The sequence below is a fragment of the Ctenopharyngodon idella genome, chromosome 19, assembly GCF_019924925.1.
Source record: "Ctenopharyngodon idella isolate HZGC_01 chromosome 19, HZGC01, whole genome shotgun sequence".
Lineage (NCBI taxonomy): Eukaryota > Metazoa > Chordata > Actinopteri > Cypriniformes > Xenocyprididae > Ctenopharyngodon > Ctenopharyngodon idella.
The window spans coordinates 10,196,347-10,222,399 of NC_067238.1; the positions used below are offsets into that span (position 1 = coordinate 10,196,347).

At 36.7% G+C, this 26,053-nt stretch overlaps 1 protein-coding gene across 7 annotated transcripts in view; it reads right to left on the reverse strand.

Moving 5' to 3' along the window:
• The window catches only part of pleca (plectin a), a 117,469-nt gene extending 92,420 nt beyond the window's left edge, over positions 1-25,049 (reverse strand). For 3 of the 7 annotated variants that reach the window (XM_051872923.1, XM_051872921.1, XM_051872922.1), the window contains exons 1-4: positions 24,734-25,048; positions 23,858-23,895; positions 20,939-21,226; positions 15,927-16,119 (exon numbers count right to left, since the gene is read on the reverse strand). In XM_051872923.1, coding sequence (XP_051728883.1) covers positions 15,927-16,119; positions 20,939-21,226; positions 23,858-23,895; positions 24,734-24,890 — 676 coding nt within the window. In that variant the 5' untranslated portion in view covers positions 24,891-25,048. Of the gene's footprint in view, positions 1-5,531; positions 5,795-15,926; positions 16,120-18,051; positions 18,178-20,938; positions 21,227-23,857; positions 23,896-24,733 lie in introns of those variants that run through there. The other 4 variants (XM_051872920.1, XM_051872924.1, XM_051872932.1 and 1 more) reach the window with 4 other exon arrangements.
• Positions 25,050-26,053: the final 1,004 nt, after the last annotated feature.

A 26,053-nucleotide genomic window follows, 5' to 3' on the forward strand; every position in this document is an offset into this window, starting at 1 on the left:
ACTAATGTATTGTAGGTTTGGAATGACATTAGGGTGAGTAAAAATTAACTGAATTTTAATTCCCCTTTCATTCACATTCATCCCTTTAAGTTAAAAAGCTTTGTTGTAAAACTATGGATTCTAGAACAAAACTAGTTAACAATACAATAGGAAATTTCAATAAAGAATGTATGATATGCTGTTATTCTTTGTAAACAGTCAGCAATGTTATCATTCACATTCAAAGAGGGTGACTCTGTATCCCAGTCTGGGTTTTCTAAATATAAGGAGCTGACTTTCCCAAGATGATCCACGTATTTCACATGGGAATGCTTAATGACATGAATCATTATCACATTACAAAAAGTAATCCCTCAATTCCCATTGGCCACACCATCATTAGGAACTTCATTTGAGTCATGAGCTTTACTCATGGGTTTATTTTCTGTGCAAGTGGGTGTGTCTCAAGGAGTTCCAGGAAATCGTGTGTAACATAAATACTGTATGGATACACATCAAATACTTCTAAACGTGTGACCAGCATTAGTTCAAATCCAAATCTGTGTTATGAATAAGTGAACGTACACTTGTGCATACTCACGGATGCCTGTATGTTCATGACTATGTGTAGGCTTTTTAGAGGCACTATTTTAGAATGTAAGATCATGTTGCATAAACCTGATCCTGGCTAAGGGAGGGTTAGAGCTGCTCCATATGTGGACGATCTAAAGGTAGCTCAAGATTAAAGCAAGGAAGTTATTCAGATCAAAAACACATGTTTGGCCAGTTACAAACACAGACAGGCTTTGTCAAAGCCACACTGCATACTGTTTATCTCGTTTCACGATTATCTGACGTGATCGTCTTTAATACACTGAAATCTCACATTATAAACTGAAATTTTTGCTATACTGATCCTCTTCCCATACTAATATAAAGAGTATAGAGTTGATACTAAAGTCGCCCTAAAAAGCATTTGGAATCTCAGTGACTCACTTTATCAGTGATAAAATAAGAAATCAAGTGGCATTTCATTTTTTTGGTCATGATTTTTTGTCAGTCAGTTGGTTACCAATGTGATTTGAAAAGTGTCCATTTAAAAAAAACATCTTAATTTGGAACAGTATACAGTACCGTTCAAAAGGTTGGAGGTCAGTAATGTTTTTTTCTCTTATTTAGCAAGGATGCATGAAATTGATCAAAAGTGACAGTAAAGACTTTCAAATTATTACAAAAAAAATATTTCATATATTTTATATTTTGAACCATCTATTCAAAGAATCCTAAAAAAATGGATCACAGTTTCCACAAAAATATTAAACAGCAATAAATGTTTTCAACATTGACAACAATAAGACATGTTTGGGTCATTGACGAATAAGGTTTTTAAAAATGTAAAAAAAAAAACAACAACAAAAAAACATAATGGAGATATAATTAATTTGGAAGTTTTATTAAGTGTTAACAATGAGATTATGTGGTTTTTATAATCAATTAACACTGCTTTTGTCGTTTTTTACAAGATGGACAAAATTTGTCAACCATAAAGTCATTCGGTTTAACCAAAATTTTGGTTTTACAAATGACACTTTTGGTTATACCAAATGACAATATTTTCAAACAACAGGCTGATATCTACTCAGCTAGCTAGCAAAAGGACAATCAAACATTTTATATTTAGTACAAGTTTTTAAAATATTACAACATTTTCCATCTTTTATAGCGGTTGTACCGAATGACCTGATGTTTTGGGACATGCATAGTAAAAACATAAATTTTTCAAATAGTCAAGAGAGAGTAAGTTACTTTGCTTCACAACCATGTGGTCCTTTGCAGGTATTTGAATGATGTCACAATCTGTCACATGATACTGACCACATGACTTGATCCAAAATGGTCCCTTAATATTGGTTACTCCGAATGACATCAATGAAATACATTTTTCCGGACATTCTTTCTCATTACAAAGCAACAACTTCTACACATAATTTTAATACCATTTTGCATGTTGTTTATATATGATGTTATAAAATCATGCCATAATAAAAAAATGTATACATTTATTACATTTTAAGATATTTTAATCACAAATGAAATGGCTGTATTGGCCTTTGGACGGTTAAACCGAATGACCTTTTGACTTCAAAATCTTTAAAATACCTTTATGTAGCAAAATATAATTAAAACATTTTGGATTCAATAAAAGAAGTCTAGTTGTACTGCCTTACATACTTTGGAGATCATATCTTTTTTTTTTATTATTATTAAAGCCTTTGAAACAAACAAACAAAAAAAATGAACCGTCACATCATTGACCCGTTTCTTACGCACCAAATCAGCATATAAGAATGATTTCTGATGGATCATTAGACACTGAAGACTGGATTAACGAATGCTGAAAATTCATGTTAAATTCAAATAATATTTCAAAATATTACTGTTTTACTGCATTTTTGAACAAATAAATGCAGCCTTGGTGAGCATAAAAGACTTCTTTTAAATAAATTTTTAAAAATCTTACTAACATTACATTAACAAACTCCCTAAATGAAATGTTTTGGTTGAAGAAAAATGCCACTTGGTTCCACTTTATTATTAATACAATGACATTCATATATTGTAGGTGTGGCTTAAGTGTCCAAATACTTTTGGGGCCACTGTATCTAATTGGTTGAATGTACATAAGGCAAATATTTGGGTTTATAAGTCACTACCTTTTTTTTGTACTTCGCTAATGTACTTCAGGAATTCCAAGAGGACAGAGTCATGGCTTTGCCATGGTGATACCAGGAAAATACTCTTTGGGTCAAAGGTTAAATCATTCAGTGTGAGTGTGCATACCATTTCAAGATGTGGCCAACCCAAGGTTTAACAGCACATTGCATCTTTAAAAGCTACTCAGTACTCCTCCCTGAACACAGGGTCATCTCGGGCCAACAGCAGCCATAAGACAGTCATCTATAGGACCTTGTGTTTGGTTAAGGTCAGAGGACGCACTCCGCTGATCAAACACAGGCTCCCTTACCTGGTTACCATTCAACCTCACAATCAGGCAGCTCAATAAGCATTCCCTAGGGTCAAAGGTCAGTTTATAGTTCGGAGACAGATGTGGTTAAAGGGGGAAGAAGGTGTGGACTGAATGTGATGTCATAGCCACAAAATCTAATCCTGCATCTGAAGAGAGCTGTGAATGCTTTATTTAAAATAAATCTAAACATAGCACAGATTTCACTCCATTTAAAATTAGTTCATCCATTCTATTTAAGAGACAATATCATGTTCGGAAGTTAAAAACAGAAATGATACCAAAATATCCACTCCGATGCATTTCAATCCATCAGTACTAAACTGGTGCCACTGTGGGGAGAAACTAAACTTTAAAACACGCACATGAAGAACAAAAATCTTGGTACGAGTCAATCTGCTTTCTGCACATTTATGATCCTAAAATGGACAAATAATTAACGTTACAGATTTAGCTCACTATAATTAGATTGAATTAGACTGGATAATTTATGTATTTCTTAATCTTCTCTAAATCTGCCTCGTATCAGCAGGTGTCGCAAAAATGAAAGGCGACACTAAAGAGGAAACTGGTCAGTCTCAGTGGGTCATGGAACACTCACACTGGTGCCAAAGGAAGAGATTTTGGAATTTGCCACCATGTGACCCACTTCAAAAGCGAATAGGTCCACAGGAAGACACAAAACATTTTACACATTCAGATCATGAAGAGTTGTGTTTAAATAGGCTTGATATTATTAGATAGGCCTTGTGTAATCCAGCAAACATTTGGGATTCATACAAAGGGTGCAACCTGACCTCATGGCAATAAATACAGGCAACCTGTGTAAAGTGTGCTGCCACTTGAATCAATATCAGTTCTAAACCAAATGAGTTATCTGTACTAACACACAACCTGTTAGTGTACATAAACTTTTTGTTTGGGGGAAATAGGTTAATTTTGTGTAAAATAAAATGTATTATGTCCAACATTAAGTTTTGCATAAAACCCCTCTAGAGGATTCGTTCAGACTCATATTCAAACTTATGCTGGCTGTCTGGGTCCAGTTCTCCTCTATAATAATAAACTGGGGCGATATTTATAGATCTCTCCTCAGGACCCAGTCCTGCAGACATGGGGCAGAAGTGGGATTATGGGAGAGGATGGTTGGTTACACACTTAAGAACACAAAACAGCCTGATGAGCCTTATAATTTAAAACAACTGCCAGGACGTGTCATTGTAAATCTAATTATCTGCTGTAAGATATATTTTAGCTGACATAGCACTATAACAACAATGGCATTGCATTTATACAATGGTACTGAATTACCATATTCATATCCCAAGGTATTCTTAGGTATTTAAGAGCATGTGGTGGAGGTGGTTATTCAAGAGGTGCATCAATTTTTGGTCAAGATCTTGTATTGACAATGCAAGAGGTGAGCACTCTGTAATGTCTACTCCAGCACATCCCAAAGACTTCCAATTAATTTAAAGTCTGGACTTAGAGGTACCAATTCATGTGTGAAAATTATTCTTCATGCTCCCTTCCAACCATTTTTTCACAATTTGAGCTTGATGAATCTTGACATTGTCATCCTGGAATATGGCCATGATGTGTCTGTTGCCAAACATATAACAGTCTACAAACATAATTAATAATCACTGCAATAATGATCCAATCATAGACTCTTAAGCATTTGCCTATTTAAATCCAAACATCATGTTTTTTTGACAGTGTATATAACTGTTGTGGTACTTAATGTTTTTTGTGGAAACTGATATTTTTATAATGAAGAACACCATTTATTTAAAATAGAAATCTGTAACATTACAAATTACTGTCTCTTTTCATCAATTTAACGCATCCTTGCTAAATAAAAGTAAGGAAACTTTTGAACAGTAATGTATAACACCACAATGCTTTTCAGAGTCTGTATAAATGGCATTCCTGTTCACAAGTTCAAATTGCAGGCCTTATATGTAAATAAAGGTAAATATATTATAGTAATATAGTAATATATTATTATAAGGAAAATATAAAACTGCCATTAATTAGTCTTTATAGCTGCAAAAGATGCACAGACGCAATCTCCAAGAATAAATAATTAACACTTAGTAAACTTGTCTCATATAGCATGTTGTTTATAGACAGTCCTTTACTGGATGATTGAAGACCATGATACACCAGGTGGGTTGAAGACATCTGAATGACATCTGAATGACATCTGAATGACATCTGAATTACATCTGAATTACATCTGAATTACATCTGAATTAAACAGACTCGTCAGCATGTGTTTTAACAGAAACAGCTGTAGAACTCATGACGATCCAAAGTTTCAGAGCTACTACTGCCTCTAGGTTTAGTCTTTTGCAACTCTGCAGTCGCACACATCTGTGCCAATCAATATGGAACTACTTATAAACCGACGGCAATAGCTGAGCTACAGCCCCCTCTTCTTCAGATGTGAACGCATGCACACAATCACAGTCGCACATATGGTGCATTCACACATGGACAGTGACAGCCGCGGCTCGTGTACCTTTATACTTCTCCCTGACGTTCTCGTAGGCTTGAACAAACTCCTGCTCGTCTACGTGAGCAGTCACGCTGGCTGGATCGTACATGGACATAACCCTGGAGTGAGGTCAGGTCAATCTCTCGTCTGTTTTCCCTTCTTCTCTTACTTTCAGCCCCTCTTCGGACTTGCTTTCCTGACGACTGGTCTGTCAGAACACACTGGTGTGTTTGTACAGTCCCACTCTCTCCAGGCTCTGTGTGTGAGTATGTGTGTGTGTGTGTGTATATGAGTAAGTGTGTGAGTGAGTATTCCCCCACAGTTCTGGCTCTCGTTCCAGACCACCAGTACCACTCCCCTCCTTAAGCTTGAGAAATACCAACACACACACACAGATCACGGTCCCACCTCTTAAAGGCATACATGCAACACACATGAACACACAGGAGCAACAGGCTGCTTTCTAAGGACATCATATCTAGTACAATGTGTACGTTATGAAGCTGGCAAATTAGCAGAAGTATTTAATGTGGCATATTGGCTTTGACGTGAGAGCTAAATCCCAGCAGGACTTTGACACGCTTACATACATACAGACCCACTAACAACAATGTGTGAACAAATCCCTGGCATCCAGGTTGCACATGGGCATAAAACAACATAACATACCAGTCATTAAAGAACATGCACAAGAGGAAAAGATCAGATAGAACCGAACAGATAAAGAAAAATACAAAACTTTTAACAATGACCACATAAAAAAAAAAAATAAATAAGATCCTAACCAAGGTTTAGGAATTCAGAGCTACCAAAAATCCATTAATAATGGTGCTTGCTACAGCAAGCATCAATATTTCTCATCATTCTGCACCATTTGTACAACAGACATGAAAAATACTTCAAATATCATGCGGTTGCAACTTTTATAAATGTTCAGACTTAGTTTACACCTGCCAGAAGATAAAACTGTTGAAAAAAAAGCTCTTCAGATTTGGACGGACCAGTAAGCAACAACCCAAAACACCCTAAAAGCCACCTAGCAACACCACAGAAACCACCCAGAATGCTCTAGAAAGCACTTGGCAACAGACCAGAACACCCTAGAAACCATGTAACAACCACTTAGAACACCCTAGAAACCAACTACTGGCCACCCAAAACACCCTGGAAAGCACCTAGCAACAACCCAGGATACCCAAGCAACTTCTGCTGTCACAATGCCAAAATTTCAGTATTTGGCACCAATACTAGTAAAACAATCACATTTGTCTGTACCAATTTTGATACCATAACTAAAACAGTAAGAACTATTTAATGACTTTAATATTAAAAAATAAATTAAATGAGTTAATTATGTTAATTTTTTAATCACAATAATAAAAATCATTAGTAAATAATATATTAATATGGCATGTAGCTTTCAAATATAAAAAAAAATATAAAAGTAAAGATGAAAAGATAAAACAGAAAAAAGAAACACATTACCTGGTACAAGTGACAGGTCTATTATTTTGAATTTACACTCCAAGACTGAAAGCACAGATCTATTTTGACATATAGTATCAGATTTATTTGTCTCTTGTGTTGCTATTGTTATCACAGTATGTCAGTCATCACAGTTTCTGATTAAATCTCGCATTTCAATGTGATTGTCAGTCCAGAAAATTGGAGTGCGTATTCAGCAGCATGAAAAATACAACTTAAAATTGTGAATGGGTAATATACAGAAAGTAAGCAAAACATGTTCCCTGTATTATCTCTGAAGCAGTCAATCACTTCCGTCCAGTGCAAGCTCAGAGAAAAATCCAGTAATAATGACAAAAAGCTGTCTATACGGCTCAATAAATCTCTTATTTACATTGTCTACAACTTTTATAATGAAAGAATTTACAAAGTTACAGAACTCTGAGCTCGCGCTGAACAAAACACCTCTGATTGGCCACTCTGGTCAAAAGCTCAACAGACATGTCTGTGATTGGTTCCAATGCTCAATGCTTCAGAAATCATGTTGAAAACAAACATTTCAATCAATAAATTTATAAATCACAATTTAAGAACAACAAAAGTTGACCAAAGTGCTGTACAAGACAGTAGAAATAACATACAACATAAAACAACACACAGCATAGAACCACTAATGACTGAAAGCTAAATCAAAACAAGTTTTCAGCTTCGACTTAAAAGCGTGTACAGTTGAGGCAGTTCTAATATCAATAGGCAGACTATTCCATACCTTAGGTGCAGCCACTGACAAGGCATGACCACCTCTAGATTTCAGACGAGTTCTAGGGGCTGTTAATATCATTTGATCAGTAGATCTTAGTGATCTTCCGGGTTGGTGAGAAAGGTATGTGGTGTCACATTTTTAAAATTTAAGTATTGACTTGATACCAAAGTACCAGTACTTTTGACGAAACTACTAGCATCTGCACAGTATACCCTAGAAAGCATCTGGAATCAATCTAGAACTCCTTGGAACCATTTGGCAATGCCCTAGTAACCAAGTAAACACCCTAGAAACTACCTAGATACAACTCAGAACACCCTCGAATCAACCTAGCAACCACCCATTACACTCTAGCATTGTGGCAACAAATTTAGTTTAGGCAAGCAAAAGGGCTCCAGACTGCAACCAAATGGTCACATTTTGCAACCTTTTTTCTTGCTGGTATGAGTAAATTTTGTTAGAGTTCGCACTGGTGAGACCACCACGTTGCCCAACTGATAAGAGCAGCCAGTTCTGTTGCATATGAAAAACATCAAACTGCAAACGAAAAGAAAGCGGAACGAAACCGCGCTTCTTGTTTGAGCTGTGCAGCGCAGAAAGTTTATCACCTCGGATGAATATTAGACAGTGCAGCACAAGCTTAGAACAGGACAGGTTTACTCGTGGGCCGATCTTGTTCAAGTTACACTACTACACCGCCTTGGGAGATCCAGTGAGAAAGCATTTGAATTTGCCGCAGTATTAATAACATTGCTGTGAGATCTAGTGAGAAACATCCGAATTCGGCACAGAATTCTTTTGTTATAAACCATAGATATCAGAACGCTACTGTAACCATGGTATTGTGGCAGAAACAGTCGAAGGTTTTTACATAATTCATGTCAGCGTTCGTACAACTTTTTGAGAGTGAAAATCAAGTACTTTTCAAGGACTTTCAAGTGCTTCACACTTTTCCAGCACTTCAAAGCTCTAAATATTATCCATTTTAAACATTATTTTTAATGTGTGTGTACATGTTACTGTTGTTAATTAAAGTTCATTTTATCTGCATCTCAACTCAAGCTCAGTGATTTACTGCGAAATGTGCATTTCTAAAAAAAATAAAGTAATATTATTAGTTACTGTAATTATTAATGCAAAATAATAGTCATTTTATGATTAAATTACCTTTATGATTAAAAATCCAAGCGCTACCAAATTAGGAGCTGGTGCAGAACTTAGTGGAACCGGTGCTACTGCTCTCAAATTATAGTCTGGAGTCCTGAGCTCTAAAACCTAAATTAAACCTAGATAAAATTGTTAGACAGACTAAATTGTTGCAGCAGTAATAACTCTTACTACAGAACCTGCCGATAACAGCACATTATACAGAGACTTCCTGATAGAAGACCATTAAAATTGTGTGTGTGTGTGTTTGTGTTTGTGTGTGTTTTGAGAGAGTGTCAGTGATTAAATGAAGTGAAGAGAGAGTGAGAGGGAAGGAAAGAAGGAAATAAAGCCCTTTTGTTTGAAGTATGTCCTGCAGTCTATCTCAGGAGGAAATGGAAAAGCTTCCTGAAATAAGGATGGGGCAGAGGAACTGAACTTTTATCACTTTAAAAAGCAATTAGCTTTTAAAGAATGAAGTGGGTGTGAGATGCAGTTTTCCTGTCTCCCTCTCCTTAGTCCCTTTCTAAAAAAAAAAAAAAAAAAAAAAAAAAAAACGAAATCAAGTTGGTAGCAGCTCTACGTTTGATGCTTCACAGCCATCAATCTTAAAAAACCCGAAAGGTCTCAAGGGGGCAAACCCCACCCCTTACCATAAGAAATCCCCTACACCAGATGTGCCTCGTTACGAGCATTCCCAAGGTGGCCACAATGCATCAACCCGTCAGCTCTTTTCCAGTACCCTGGATAATGCTTGTCAGTATTTGACATTTTTAATGTCACCGAGAAACTCTTTCTCAAACTACTGCAAACATTTTGGCTTCAGGAGCCATAAAAAGTCAAAATAAATACTTCTGATTTTGCGCAACCTCATAAAAGAGAATAAAGTATATTTCTGGAAAATTACATTTATTTTGATTGCTTTTCTGGAGATGCCATGTAATAAAATCTTGGGAAATAATTTAATCATGTCTGATATATGTGCTCTGAACACCTTTGCCAAATGTGGAATGAAAATAAAGTATGTGATTAATCTGTCAAGTTAAGGGAACTGGAAATGCCTTAAAAATGCAAAACATGGTCCAATATATTTATGGATTATGTTCAAATCATATTTTAACAGCTGGTTTATTTATCAAACCAGCTGAAATCTTTGCAGAAACAAAAATACATTTTTACATTTTCTGAAAAAAATGTTGGTAGCGCAAAACTCACCGGCATGATGGTAGTGCTTTGTGGGTTGGCCAGGACGTTGCTGTGTTACTAAAGTGTTGAGTTGTTTTTAATGTGTTGCTATGTGATTGTTTACTGGAAGTTAAAAGAACCAATGCGCATCTATGTTCATCATGGGAACCAAAGAAGAGCAGCATTAAATTTTACACATTTACATTGACATGGCATTAGCTATTAATCTCTTCACAATCAGATAATCAATAAACGCACAACACTAATGTCTCGAGTTTCTACATTACAGCAGCAGGACAGATGTCTTTTGACCTAATGAGCTTTTAATCTTGATCTACATGATCGGTATCACTCAAACTTGGTCTAAACTACTGCACTTCAAGGGAAAAACAATGTTTGTTGGAAACCCTGTATGAGCGTAAAAATGTAACTAGACAGTTGACGATAGCCATTGATTTCCACAGTAGGAAAAAATACTATAGAAGTCAGTTGTTACCGTCAACTGTCTGATTACCAACATTCTTCAAAATATCTTCCTTTTTGTTCATCAGAAGAAAGAAACTCATACAGGTTTGGAACAACTTGAGAGTCAGTAAATGATGACAGAATTTAAATTTTGGGGTGATCTATCCCTTTAAATATAAACATTTCTCAAATATTTTGCTTGAACTACTGACACCATGTGGTTGGAGTAGGACTAACATTTGGGGGCTACATAAAATCTCAAATATATTTGGCATTAGAACGAATAAACCACCATCTTCTTTACCGTCATTGTCTAACATAAGAAAAAACATCTGGACTTTAACTCATAACACAAAATTGTTATATTGATCAAAACCACAGATTTACCTCAGATCTGCTTCTGAACTGTGGCACATTATCTGTATGTGAAATGTAAAGATAACAATGAGAAATGATAAGTTAGATGCTTGATTATCAGAACTATCAGTAAAAATTTCACTAGATTTTTGAGGTCTGAAGGTATGTGGAATTAACTTCAGTATGCTATTTATAGTTAATCATGAATAATTGATTCATCATGGTGTGTTCTCAAAAGGTTAAAGATTTTCTCAAGAAATTTCTGGAGACAACCATCTGAAATAATTCAGCAGCAAAAAAAAAAAAAAAGTACAAGCTTCTTATAGCAGATACATCATGTTGCAATACACCTGCATGGGTTGGTTGAATTCTTAATTAATGACATAAATGCCGAATGCAATCCTCTGGAGATCTTGCCAGTAGTTCCTGTGAGGAGTAACTGATAATCAGTTTGTGCTGTGCAGTGATGGTACGAAGGAAAGATTGGATGTGCTAAAGTTCAGATCCTGAATTCCTTCCCTCAACACCATTATTAAACAGGAGAGAAAAGGCATTATTAAAACAGGAGAGAAAGCATAAGTTTGCATTTTAAAAGACTACACACACTAACACACTATAATACTACTGAACATAAAAGTTGTATACATGAAAGATATTAATATAATATAATATAATAAATATAATAAATATAAAGCAGGCCTTGGCTTGGATTTATTATGTGTCTGGTAACCAGGCTATAACTCCCTGTCTGAGTATGTTATGCTTGCCTTTCCATGAAACCGATAAAATTCACCCCTCTCACCTTTCTTTGGTGTCTACACAAGTAAAAATTCCAAACATTCTAGAGCATTCTGCAGGGCTCACACTAGCCAGAGGCAACCATGTGAAACCTGGCCCCAGCAATGGGACGGCAGGGAAGAAAGTTCAGATGTGGCTTTAAAGATATAAGGAGTTAAAGGGTTAGTTCACCCAAAAATGAAAATTCTGTCAATAATTACTCACCCTCATGTCGTTCCACACCCGTAAGACCTTCATTCATCTTCGGAACACAAATTAAGATATTTTTGATAAAATCTGATGGCTCAGTGAGGCCTCCATTGACAGCAAGTTAATTTACACTTTCAAATGCCCAGAAAGGTGACTACAGTGGTTCTACCTTAATGTTATGAAGTGACGAGAATATTTTGTTTTTTTTGGTGCACAAAAAGTAAACGACTTTATTCAACAATATCTAGTGATGGGCAATTTCAAAACACTGCTTCATGAAGCTTCGAAGCTTTACAAATCTTGTTTCGAATCAGCGTTTCGAAGCGTGTATCGAACTGCCAAAGTCACAATTTCAGTAAACGAGGCTTTGTTACGTCATAAGTGTTTCGAAATTTCAATGGTTCACGTGAATTTGGCAGTTTGATACATGACTGATGACCCACTGATTCGAAACAAAAGATTTGTAAAGCTTCGAAGCTTCATGAAGCAGTAGATATTGTTGAATAAAGTTATTTTGTTTTTTGGATGAACTAACCCTTTAAGAGTCACAAATTAGATTTGTGTATTCAGACTCAGACACAATGTATCATGCATAAATCTAATATTTATCATGTAATGTAATTTAGGTATTCTCAGTCCCTAAAAAATGGATGCATGTATTGACATGCATAATCTGAAGGAAAAAACAAACAAACAAAAAAAAAACCAAACAGACAACAATTGAGGTTAGAATGAAAGCTACTATGATTAATTTAATCAATATTAAAATTCCAAGGAAAATATTTTGTCAAATTGTGCAGCTCTACAATGAATTTAAATGAAGCATTTAGCAGAGCAAAGTGAACAAGCAGAGCTGCTGACTCACTAATTTCCACAGCACCAATTTACTGCCACAGGATGGCAGCCAAGTGCAGATCAAACTTGGAATATTACCAAAACATCCTGTGGTAATCTAGTATGTGGATAAATGGGATTATTAATAGAAATACAGTCATGTCTGCAAGAAAATCTGGTAAAGCAAGGCACTAGGAACACCAAAGTCATGGAAAAATGAAATGCCAACCCTGAATGCGCTGAAAGTCACTTTGGAAAAACGTGAGGCAAATGCATTAACATTAAACGCTTTAAAGTTTCCTGAAACAGTCTCAAAACACTAAAGGTTGTACATATGAAACAATGGATATGGTTCATCCAGGCTATACATCAGTATCCTGCTTTCCACTGTGAGTTAAAGATGTCAGTGAACCAGTGGAAACTCTCCACTAATATAAGACCTTTATGGCACAGAGGATTATAAAAATCTGCTCAATAAAGGCAGAATCTTTCCTAAGCGTGCATGATGCAGATCAGAGGAACTATATGAGAAAGGAGCACTGCAGTCCTCTGACCACACCCTTGCCTAATATTGTGCAAGTGTGTATGGTGTGCTATGCACTCACACACAGAATAACTGCTGCATCAGACCTATTGCAGCATGGCAGGGTCACACAGGGAACAGACTTACTGCAGGTTACCAGATATAAATATCCACACAAGCAGCTTTTTAATAAATAATAATAAAAAAAAAAAAACAGTAGCCTGTAACATATTGTGCTTTTCTGCAATAAATTGAATATAAAACCTGCAAGTACATCCCTGGCATCCAGAATGCCAGGGGTTGTTTTTTTCCCCCTCCCAAACCAGTAGTTAACAATATCCTGAAATGTTTTGGTACTTCTTAATATAAATGGCACACACACACACACACACAGAAAAAAAAAAAAAAAAAAAAAAAAACATTTTTAAGCAAACAAAAAGAAACCAGAAGCAAGTGTTTTATACGGAACTTCAACGACACATTAGATACCTGCCAAGCAAGTAATACTCCTTGTGCATATAGTGGACTCACTCTAGGTTTGTGTGTATGATACAAAACACTATATTTGCCTATGCTAACACATTTAAGCCCACAGGCAAATACAGTCAGCGAAGCCTCTGCCACTTTTTATCCATCTATAAATATTTTGAGTAACTATACAGTATGTTTGTATGCAAAAGTTAGATATAGATGTTTAGATGTAAAAGCAGCCGGCAGAATTATAGACAAACTTAAAAAGACTTGCTGGATAAAGTGTTGTGATGTTTAAATTATGCTGTCATTTCTGTGTGATTTAAAAAGGTATCAAGGCACACTGCATCATCTTGCTGCAAAGAACATCTTTCTCCATAGACTACGATTCAAAAAGTTGCCATGTACTCTGACTAAGGTGCATTCACATTTACCACAGTTCTGCGAATATTCACTTGTGAAATTCAGTAATTGGGAATGAATTTTGTGTGGATTCCATAACGAGTTTAAGTTGGTCATAACAGAAAGATGCTTGATTTGAACGTGAATTCTGTGTAAGTTGTGCTTCATACATTGCTACATAACTTGACAAGTACAACTATTGACTATTCAACTTTTTTTGCCCCCTTAAATTCTGCAAATATAACAGCAATTTACAAAAAATATTTTGGAAACAGCACAATTTATAAATATTAAAGTCTTAAAGCCCCTGTAGTCAATAATTTTATCCCTTAAAACTCATCTCAGCTTGAATGTAAGCAAAGTCCCTTTAAGACAAGTCATTTCACTCAGCGGCCATCTTTGAAACGCCTCTTGGGCATGCAAGTGCAGCTCCTATCTCTTTGAATGGGGAAACATCAAATTCTCCAAAGCTGTTTGCACAGCTTTCGATTAAATTACATATTTGAAATCATCAATGAAATCTGACAACAACTGTCTCATACATTTTGTTTCTAAACGCTCGAATCCTGACAAAAAAAAACAACTGTATTTTGTGTCTCATTTCAGAGGTGCGCGTCTGATTGTTTCTATAGGAACTGGAGCTTCTAACGGCCGCTGCAGTGACGCGATGACTTTACCAATCGGCGATTGGCTCTTATTTAGAAGGCGGGACTTATTCCGCCATATTGCGCGTTGCACTTTCTCCCATTCATAATAATACGAGTGACGCGTCTTATGTTATTCTATAGTCTTTGATGTAACTCTACACCCTTGCTTCATTTAGTATACGCGGATCTATGAATATGCTAATTAGCCCCGCCTCCACTCACACGAGTTCAGAGATCCACTCGGTCAACTTACTGAGGTAAGCGCTACACAATGCAATGGTATCGCTTTTTACAACATCAGACACATAACGGTAATTAATATGATTAGCCTTTTGCTTGACTAAGTTATCAAACAGCTGCTAATAATATGTTGCTAATGTTACACAAACCATGTTCCGTTTGCCAACTCAGTCTGCCTTCTAACAATCAGTATCCTTATAAACGCTTTGAACATCTCAGAATGTCAGTGGAGAAAGGCATATAGTTCATCATAATATCATAATATACATCATACACCCACTATATTGCTAAATCTACCCGATTTTTCATATCAACAGAAAAATATACCAGGATAACCTGGCTTCTCTTGATCTGCTTCAGATTGGTCATAGTTAATGATATGCTAAAGCCCACCGGCACGTTGATGTGATTGGTTACAAGGTAGTTTGTGACGTAAGAAACAACAGTTATTACTAGCGTGTTGAAACACACAGTTATGGTAAGGGGCATGACATTTCTCGAAACACGCTCGAGGAGGTTGACCAATCACAACACACTGGTGCAGCTGACCAATCAGAGCACATTGCGCTTTTCAGAAGGAGGGGCTTCATAGAGACAGGAACTAAACAGAGTGTTACTGACATACTGGGAGGAGAGGTGCTGAAATAATGTAAAATATGTGAAAAACAATGTGTTTTTTTTTTTTAACATTCAAGCATGAAAACATGTTCTAGTACAGTGGTTCCCAAAACTGTCCTGAAGGACCCCCAGCACTGCACATTTTGCATGTCGCCCTTATCTGACACACCTACTTCAAGTCTTGCACTCTCTACGAATGAGCTGATGAGTAGAATCAGGTGTGTTAGGTTCTAGTAGACCCCAAAAACAAAATCAAGACTCAAAAACAAATTCTCATGTTGTTTCAAGTTTCTTGGCTTAAAATGTCAAAAGCAGACCTGCAATGCGGATGACCGCTCTTTCTGCGGGGTCCAGGACATCTCCGGAGGCAGATTTGGAGCGTTTGACGCGCTGGTGTTTAGCGAGGTTCCATGGTAAGGTATCTCCGGGAAAAGTTGAGGAGCTCAGGTCACTCGCACTCTCCTCTGATGCAGACCGCTCCAGTATCCGTCGGCGACCCCCTGACATGACCTGGGAACAGTGAGTGACACAGTAAACGTGAGTGTTAGAGATGATACAACTTGTGTACACAATGCAGCAGCAGATAGCTGACACTCCTCGGAAGAATGTGGAGGTTTCAGTTCCACTGGTTCACTTTGGAGCACGACTTTGGACTGCTGCATGCTGTTTAGGGTCACTATAAGACAGTACAAAACTCTCTGTCACAACATATCAATTTTAGACTCAAAACAGTTTTTAATGATATCACAAAATGTTTAATATTTAATAATATTTAGTCTCTTAAGATATTTAATATCTTAAGAGACTACACCACAACAGTGCAATAAATAAATAAATTTGTATATTGCTCTTTAAAGTGTGGAACAGCATTTAAACCTGTGAAAGTATCTTGTCGTCTGTGCTATGCATATGTGCATATTAAGAATTCGAGAAGTTTCTTCTTGATGTTATGCTGTCTTTCCTGAAGTGGGCGGAAAACCTTGTCTGAGATTGATTTGAGGGTAATTGATTACTCACAAGTTACTAAGGCAACATGAAGGTGTTGTAAAAAGCATGTTTCAGTGGCCCCACAGGAAGAAAATGAATGTCATTATTGTTAGTGGATCTGAAGAGACTTCAGACAGGAGTAAAATGCAGGGCAGTGATTTAGAGAGGCTACAAAGTCAACCAACACAACTTCTGTGACCTTTGTTGTCCTGTAATGAATGTGAAAAGACTGGACATTTTTTCTGTTGCTAAATATTTTGCAATAACACTTTCCATCACACTCTATATTTGCAAGCACAGAGTAATATGACCCTTACAAAAATACAAAGGCAGTACCATGTTACAGTGATTGTTTTAGATGGTAATGCATGGTATTTTAATATACACTACCAGTCAAAAGATCTGAACACATTTTAATGAATTTATGTTCTTAATGATCTTAAAAACATTTGCTTAAATGCTTTTTTTGTAGGCAAATATAGCTTCTGTCTATGTAATTTATTTACAAAAATAATGTAAAAATAATTAAATGTAATTATTTTATAAATAATTTTATTATACACAATAGCCTACCCTTTAAAAATTTAGGGTAAGATTATTTTTTCAAGAAATTAATATTTTTTTTATTCAACAAACTTTTTATTATAGAAACTAAATGCATTTTAACATTAAATTATTAACAAATGTTACAAAAGCTCTATACTTCAAATAAATGCTGTTCTTTTGAACACAGGTTTTAAGAAAAACTTAACGACCCCAAACTTTTGAATGGTAGTGCAGGCCTATAAATAAAATAGTCTACACACACACTCCATTTGTTTTATTTCATGGTTTGGATGACTATTTCTCTAGAAAATAATGAGTTGTTGTATCCACACGTTTGGTAGTGTTTACCGTAGTAGTAGTACCTAGTCTTTGGTTGTGCTGAATGATCCTATTCGCATGATATTTACATTATACTTCAAAGAATACTGTCATTTACCATAGTAACACTGTCCTGTTCGACATAAGACTGGAATAAACGCACTACTAACGACTTCCAAACCATCACTCCTGCCGTTGTTTACTTTTCACGTGCTCTGTAAATGTAGCTAACCGTAGTTATAAAAAAATCTCAGGGCGCCGCAGCGGCGCATATCCTCGCGCGCAGAAATATTCTCGTCATCATTGCTCAGCAGATTCAACGATGCGGCAAACACACAGAGCATCATTTAAATAACTGTTTTATATCGGTACCGCTACTCTATTTACATCCTACCTGCAGCATCCAGCTGTTTACCCTCCCCTGATCTGTCAACACGCCAATGTCACTGTCGCCACCCCGCAAATAACGCTCCGGTTAAAAAAAAAGATGCCAAACTTATAGCGTCCCGCCGGCGAATAACGCATATTCAGTGAAGCAGTCTGACTGCAAGATGCAGCGATAAGGAGAAATGTACCTGCAGCGGAACTTACCGGTGAGGAATCCAGCACGAACGCGCCCTAGTTATGAATGTCAAGTGATTATATCGCTGGATGCTCTGGTGTTGTTTGTCCGTGGAGATGACGGTGCAAAATGCTGTGGATGATCACTGCTGGAGAGGGGAAAGGTGACCTAATCTGATCTGATCTAACTCCGTGTTGCCCCTGTAGTGCTTCAGTTCCACACAATGGTGGAATGTCACTGGGTGTTTTGCACAATGCAACGATAGATTTGATCTATTATGTGGGGGAGAGTTTATTGCCTCCCCATGAACAAATGCTCCTCTGTTTGATCAACTATACAGTTGTTATCCAAAGTAACTACCCCCTCAACAATGACTGAAACATGTGAATCAAAAATTAGTAATAGGAATTTTGTTATATTGCTTCAATAGACAAGTTAAACAAAAAGTGGTAACACTTTACAATAAGGTCTCGTTTGTTAACATTAGTTAATGCATTAACTAACATGAACTAACAATGAGCAAGAGATTTAGAGAGTCTGACTTAGAGAGTAAGACTGGTAACCTGAAGGTTGCGGGTTCGAGTCTCAATACTGGCAGGAAATGACCGAGGTGCCCTTGAGCAAGGCACCTAACCAGTCACATCTCGGGCGCCACAGCAAAAATGGCTGCCCACTGCTCTGGGTGTGTGTGTCCACAGTGTGTGTTCACTACTCCTGTGTGTGCACTAACTGGATGGGTTAAATGCAGAGGACAAATTCTGAGTATGGGTTACCATACTTGGCCTTCACCTGTCACTTTCATATGATGATGGATATGACGCCATTGACAGGCAACTCCCGTACACGTCCCGTATCCTTGGTTAAAATTGCGATTTAAATAAGATTTACAAATAGTTGGAAACATTTAGGATATTGGAAGTACTCAAATCAACAAAATATATAACACTGGCCTAGTGGTTTTTGGATATTTTACTGCAAAAATCTTACATATTGTAGCTTTAATCAGGGTCAGGTATAGTTTCATTATCAAATATATCCTTGGAATATATGGGTCCTTAAATGTTTATGTCACATTACATTAAAAGACCAATTATTTGTTGATCAAACTACATGTCTTTGTATCCTGAATCATTCTTTCACATGCATGTTTATGCAGCAGCATTAAAGGCAATGAATTTACAGTTTCTAGCAGAGTCACTGCATTTTGCAAGCAAACGTAGTTTACAGAACTCAGGCTTGACAACATCTTACGTAACAGAAGCTTTTATACCGCTCAATGGCTTGTAAGAAAAAAATGGATAGTTGTTGCCACTGGCATGGGCCAGTTGAGGGAGGGGCTGCTATTTAACACAGCACCAGTCTCAGTGCCAGCTTCAGTCTATTGTGCACAATGAACACTAAAAATTAACCCTTTAGTGCACTTCATTAGGGGTACATCTGGATATTTTACAATGTTTGAAGCTGTTGGGCGGTCAAGACAACACAATGAGAATAAGCTACTAAACATTTTATGAATTTTACTTAATGCATTTATTAATTTAGCAGATGTTTTTATCAAAAACTAACAAGACTGTTTTTACATGACTTATCTTAAATGCAGCACCTTTAAATCTTTGTCTAATTAAAGGCTCTATAGAATGAGAATGCCCCTCCCCCTAATGCCAGTTGCTACCAATCAACAATATCAAGTAGCAAATTCATAAATGTAACGTAAATAAACGACTATTACGTATCATAAAGGATGAGCCATTAAATGCCCAAACCTTCTGTTGCAATAGGAAATACAAGACAAAAACTGCATTTCATTGGGTTTCAAGAACCATAATAACAAGAAAAAAAGTCAGCGGCTATTTTCACTAAGTGCAAATAGCAATAGATGGTATTTACACCAAGTGTAAAAAGTAATTAGATGCTATTTACTCTAAGTGAAAATAACATATTTTCTTAGTGATAGATGCTATTTACACTAGGTGAAAATAGTGATAGAGTCTATTTACACCATGTAAAAGTATCAGTTCTTTGCAATAAGAGTAAATAGTAATTAGATGCTATCTATACTTTATATTGGCAGATCTCGTTCACCTCAGTATTTTTGTACATTAACAGGATGCAATAATATCAGAGTGTAAATGATTATATTTATTAAAATTATTAAATGGATGCTGCCTTATTGGGAGAATAAAAACCCTCCTACACCTTTATATAGAATAAAAACCCTAACCCTACCCACTAAACACTTTTAATATTATTAAACACTCGTTCACAGTTTATTTCCACTTTTAGAACATTATTTTCATTTTTATTGAAAATAAATGCGAGCTTGGCAAAAGGTGGATTCGAACGCGCGTTAAAAGCCCAGTCTGCAAACCTTACTCGCTGCTGCTGCACCACCAAAGAGGTTGAATTCCATGCGTTTTTTTTTGTTTTTTTAAACTTGAGTGGCCCAACCAGACAATGGTGGGTGGAGCTAGTGTAAATAGCATTTGCCAACAAGGGACGCTATTTGCACTTAGTTCAAATAGACACTCTGTTAAAGGCAACTTATTTGCATAACATAACATGAAAATAAAGTAATTTAAATTTTATTAACAGTTAGTTATTTTTAATTAATTCATCTTTTCATGGTTTCCATGTTAATATAAAATATAAACATTTTAATTAAAATATTTGTTTTGAGCAGACACCAAAATAAAGTTAAAACCACTCTCTGTTTCTCTCAAAATGCTGAAATGTCAAAATCAATCAGTGTGGAAAGTTTATACATTTCTTTTGCACTATTAGTAGCACTTATTTCTGTATAATGAGCTAAAGATCAGCACAATTAGCAGTATCAGAAAATGGTTTTGCAAATGATACTACAATATAAGCCTAAAGGAATATTCCTGGCTTTCCTAGATGACTTAAGCCTGATCTCACCTGATCAGTTGATGCTGAAATCACGGTACCAGGTGCGATGGTGACTTTCAGGTGCCGTTTGTTTCTTTTCCTCACTGTTGTAGAGGGCTTCTCTTCTTTCCTTTCCTCCTCCTTCTCATCCTTTCCTTCCTTCTTTTCTTCCTCTTCCTCAGTCTTTTTCCTGTGTCTTTCCTTCTCCTTCTTCTTCTGTTTCTCTTGAGACAGAGGGGTTGCCAGTTTGATCACCCCGACGATCCCCTCGTTTAGCAGAGCCGCAGACATACTCTTGTCCTTTGGCTTCTTCTTCCGCTGAAAAAACAGTGAAATCAGTGTATTCATTTGCACACTGTAATAAAACCTGCAACAAAAACCACCTTCCAAACTTATGCAGGTAAAAGGGACTTTAGATGGATCCAAGTGGTCATGTAAGACAATTCTGAAACGGCCACAAAGGGGTTATCGGTGAGTTTAGAGTTCGTTCGGCTACTTCAGACGCCCATTGCCTGGATCACACAAAGGAGTCCTTATTCGACAGCCTGTGAGTGTGATTGAATCTGTCAGGTACACAATTAGAAGGCCATTTCTATCAGTCAAATCAGTTTTTACATAGAAAGCAGGTACAAGAACATCATTCAAGCCCTGAATCAAGGGTTTTTAATTACCCAATGTCCATTACCAAATGAGATTTTAGTGTTTGTACATAGCACTTACATCTTGCAATGATTTAACATCCACCCTCACATGACTAAGAAAAGCTACAAAGCACAACCTAAATAGACTAGACCTACTGGGACTTGTCACAGCAATTATATATTGTTGCCCTATTGTTGGTTTGATTGCTTCTATTGTTCTCATTTGTAAGTCGCTTTGGATAAAGGCGCCTGCTAAATGATTAAATGTACTTAAATATCCAGACACAGTGGACTCACCTCTTCAAACTAAACTAAATAAAGCACTAAATAAACTCCATTTTAAGACTAAAGGAGGAGAATGTTAAATTTGTTTGCCTTGACGTCATAGACACAAATGCAAAAACCAAAGTGGCGGTTATATTATGGGGCAAAATATTTTTTTTCTCCAACACATGAGTTACAGCCCCCAAAAAGTATTTGGAAACTTAAAGGATTACATCACTTCAGAATAAAAATTTCCTGATAATTTACTCACGCCCATGTCATCCAAGATGTTTATGTCTTTCTTTCTTTAGTTGAAAAGAAATTAAGGTTTTTGAGGGAAACATTGCAAGAAAATGTATTGGAAAATAATTAAAAAGTTTAAACATTTCTGCAATTTTTTTTAAACTTTAAATCCAGGTGATATTGCAGTAACCAGAATAAATGATTATGACCATCTGCTCTGTAAATTGCACAAATAAATCTAATTGATAAACTTAATCTGCCTTTTCTCTCAGGCTGCAAGATAATGACATTTGGATCTGTTTTTCTCTCTGTCCATTTGGAGAACAGGGGAGGAAACAGCCTTTTGTTGTCCTATAACAGTGAGCAGAGACAAAGTGTCTCCATTCATGCAGACAGAGCTATCACAGACCATCTCTGTCCGGCAGTCTATCAAACCAGCATAAACACAACAAACCTGCACTGACGACTGACCCATGGACTCAATCTATGCAATATGAAGCGATACTCATTATTTGTAAACCATAAGGAAAAATGCTCAGCTGTGTTTTACTGCGTGCATCCATATACTAAGTAAAGACTGAGGTTCTGAGAAGTTTTTACTTGCATATCAAATCATTTACCAGCATATTTAACCACAAACAATTCTACAAAGTATTTTGCCACATAATAGATTTTGGATCACTGAAAAGTTGCTGAAAATACCCTATAAAAAGTCATCAAATGGCTTGTTTTACAACACTGGCCTCTAGAGGCTGCTGGGTAAAAAGTAGAACCACTAGAGATGTTTGGAACGGCATACTAGCATGCTAATATTGCTATTTAAGCAGTACAGTGGTGTATAGCATTTGAGTAAATGTAATTATTTACTGTACTTAAGTATCTTTTTGGCTACATTGTATTTTGAGTGTTAAATATATCAGCAACTTTTACTCTCTACTTGACTACATTTGTGAATAAGTATATGTACTCTTTACTCCAATACATTAGTAATGAGTAATGCAAATACACATTACAGCTACATCCATCCAAACAAAATGCTGCCTTCGGAGGACACATTCCAAGGTAGGAAGGCATCAAGGCACATCCAAATCCAATGTTAGCTCCTAAGATACCTTCATCTGATGGATTTTTGAAGGCAGCATAGATGTATCCTTCACTGCCTTTGTATATCCCACAATCCTATGCTTTCCATTCTGTGACAGTTGAGCTAAAAAATAAAGATGGCGTCTGAAAGTTGCGGTTGGCGATTAGTTTGTATGTATGTTTTTGACTAACATTTTCCACTTCTGATGTAATTTCCAGCAAGAAATTACTATTGTAGTAATTAAATATTTGCTTAGTTATCACCAAAGCTCTTTCTATTTTGCTGTAGATCAATAAGCAGTTACGCTGCATCAGAAGTCTGTCCGAAATCAGTTTTGTGAGGTACCTTCATGCGTAAACACTGCCTGAATGACACCTAACTTTTTCTGCAGTGGTTTATTTCTGTTACAAAAGCAGCAATATCGCCATCTACAGGGCATTGAAGGTAGTATATCTTGTGTTTTTTGCCCTTACTCACCCAAACTTGTCAAGAGGGCTACTTTACATGAATGAGTCTGCATTAGCAGGTAGTTGCTGAATCACTGGTGTTTCACTTATGAGATGAGGACATGGCTGCAGCCAGTGATGAAGCCGAAACCAGGATGTCCTTTGCAAGTATGCTTGACTCTTACCAATAAGTAAACCAATATTCTTCCTTGAAAACTAATGACAAACATCATATCGGCATCGTTAATGTGATAATAGATTGATGACGTACCTGGCTCTGGTGTTTTGTCTTTGACTGTTTCTCTATGGCTGAAACAGAAACACAGTATTAAATTAGATTAATTAGGAAGCCCATGGGGAGAATATTAAACTATGAGCTCTGGCCAACTGAAATACTGATTATAAATGAATAATGACAAAAAGCTTATCAACCATGCGGCATGATATTGATTGAAACATTTCAGTACATACACATATTAACTGTATATGAACACTGTCACGTATGTAGGTTAGGTTTGTGTCCAGTGTCTCAGTAATCACTCAAACAGCAAGTTAGAGCCTGTTTTGAACCTTGAACCCAAACCTTGTTGTCCTTATGTGAACTGATTCTTCACTATTTCAAGCTCAAATGAATGTCAGACCCTCAATGTTTCTTGGCTGCTACATTTGTGGAAATCTACAGGAATGTGTTTCATTTATTCAAAGAATACATTGCTGACAGACTGAAGGCTACAATTACTATGTCTGATTTAAGAACAATTGCTTTGTGGTCTTGAAATAACTTTCCCAAGTGGGTCTTTTTAAAGCAATTCAGGTCTTGGTTTTGGAAATAGCCAAAATCTACAAAGGCTGCCATTGCGTAACATCCCGAGGAACGTTTAATTTAGGGATACTGCTTGAAAAATTGTAAACCATGATTTGAGGATTCAGAACGCCCCTTCAGATGACGTCAAGTACACACAACCACTTTACCATCCTTTGCCCACTGAAAGCAGTCAGTCATGAAAAACCGGCATACTGTTTCCACTGTAAAAACTTTTTTCTTCCTCAAACACTCTAGAATTTCTACTAATCTGGAAACAGCTGAAAAACATCAGTAAGAACTGTTTCCAGATCAGTTGAGTGAGAATAAAAGCAGCTGTATTACCTGAGAGATATCTTTCCAGAGGGGAGGTGGAGCTTTGGTTACCCCAGCAACAGAAGAACAAGCTCCAGACCAGGAGGGTGGCCAATACCAGCAAAATCACCCAGAGCAGCCGGGCCAGAGCCGGGTACGCTAGGGCCCAGTCCTGCAGCACGTCCATACTTAGCCACTTTTCCTTTTCCCCTCTCTGTCTACTCCCTCTTTCCTCTCGTCTAGCTCCTGTAGCTGCTTCTCAGTGGCAGATGGGCAGCAGCTGTTCAAGGCCACAGCCCACGTCAGCTCTGGAGGAGTGCGTATACAAGTGTGTGCAGCACTCGCAACCCTGCCTGTAATATCCAGCAGCCACTCCCAGGGCAAAACATCTCTCACTCACACACACCCTCATTTCACTCAGGCTCCGAGACCTGTTGGTTAATGGTAGGTAGGAGCGAGAAATGCACCCGAGGCGGTTTAAAGTGACAACGTAGTTCACTTACTTGGTGTGTGTGTACAAACACAGAGATCATAGAATTAATGTAAACTGTGGTTTCAAAATGTATTTGGACACTTGAGTCACACTATTAAAAAGATCTTGAGGGGAAATGATCACATACATCCACTAAAAAAAAAGACTTGAGTTGAGTCATTGCTAAAATGGCTGAGAAGAGTGAAGTTAGTTCTGAGAAAAGGTCTCTAGAATCATTTGCTCATTTTTTTAAGTGTGACTTCAGTAGCCAAACATTTTTTAGTCTCACTATATAATGAAACAGCCTGTCTTTAACTACTTTGTACTTACTTAAAAAAATTTGTTAGGTACAATGTACTTATTGTGTACATGTATTGCAAAACACTTTTGCTGCTATTGAGGTGGGATACGGTTCAGGTTAGGGACAGGTTTGGTGGTATGGGTAGGTTAAAGGGTAAGGAAAGGGTCAACAGTGTAATTATGTAATTACAGAAAATTACATCCAGGTATTTTTTAAGTACAATGCAAAAACATGTATGTACACAATAAGTGCTTTGTATCAAAGTATTAATTTAAATGTTAATACATAGTAGTTAAAGATACTTAAAGTGGGTCCACAATTTATGACAAAATATTGTTCTCTTTCCCATTCAAAACTATATTTGATGATTTTACTGAAAGTTACGCATTTACAGTCTCCATTTTACCAAACAGATCAGCTTCCAGGAAACATGCATTCATTAAGTACTAAGCAGCACACTTTCCACAAGCATTTTGTCTGGACTTTGGAAGAAATATAAAAATAACCGAAGGAAAAATCTGTTATTTAGAGGAAGCTGGTCGTTTATGAGTCACAACAGGATCTTTCCATCTCAGTT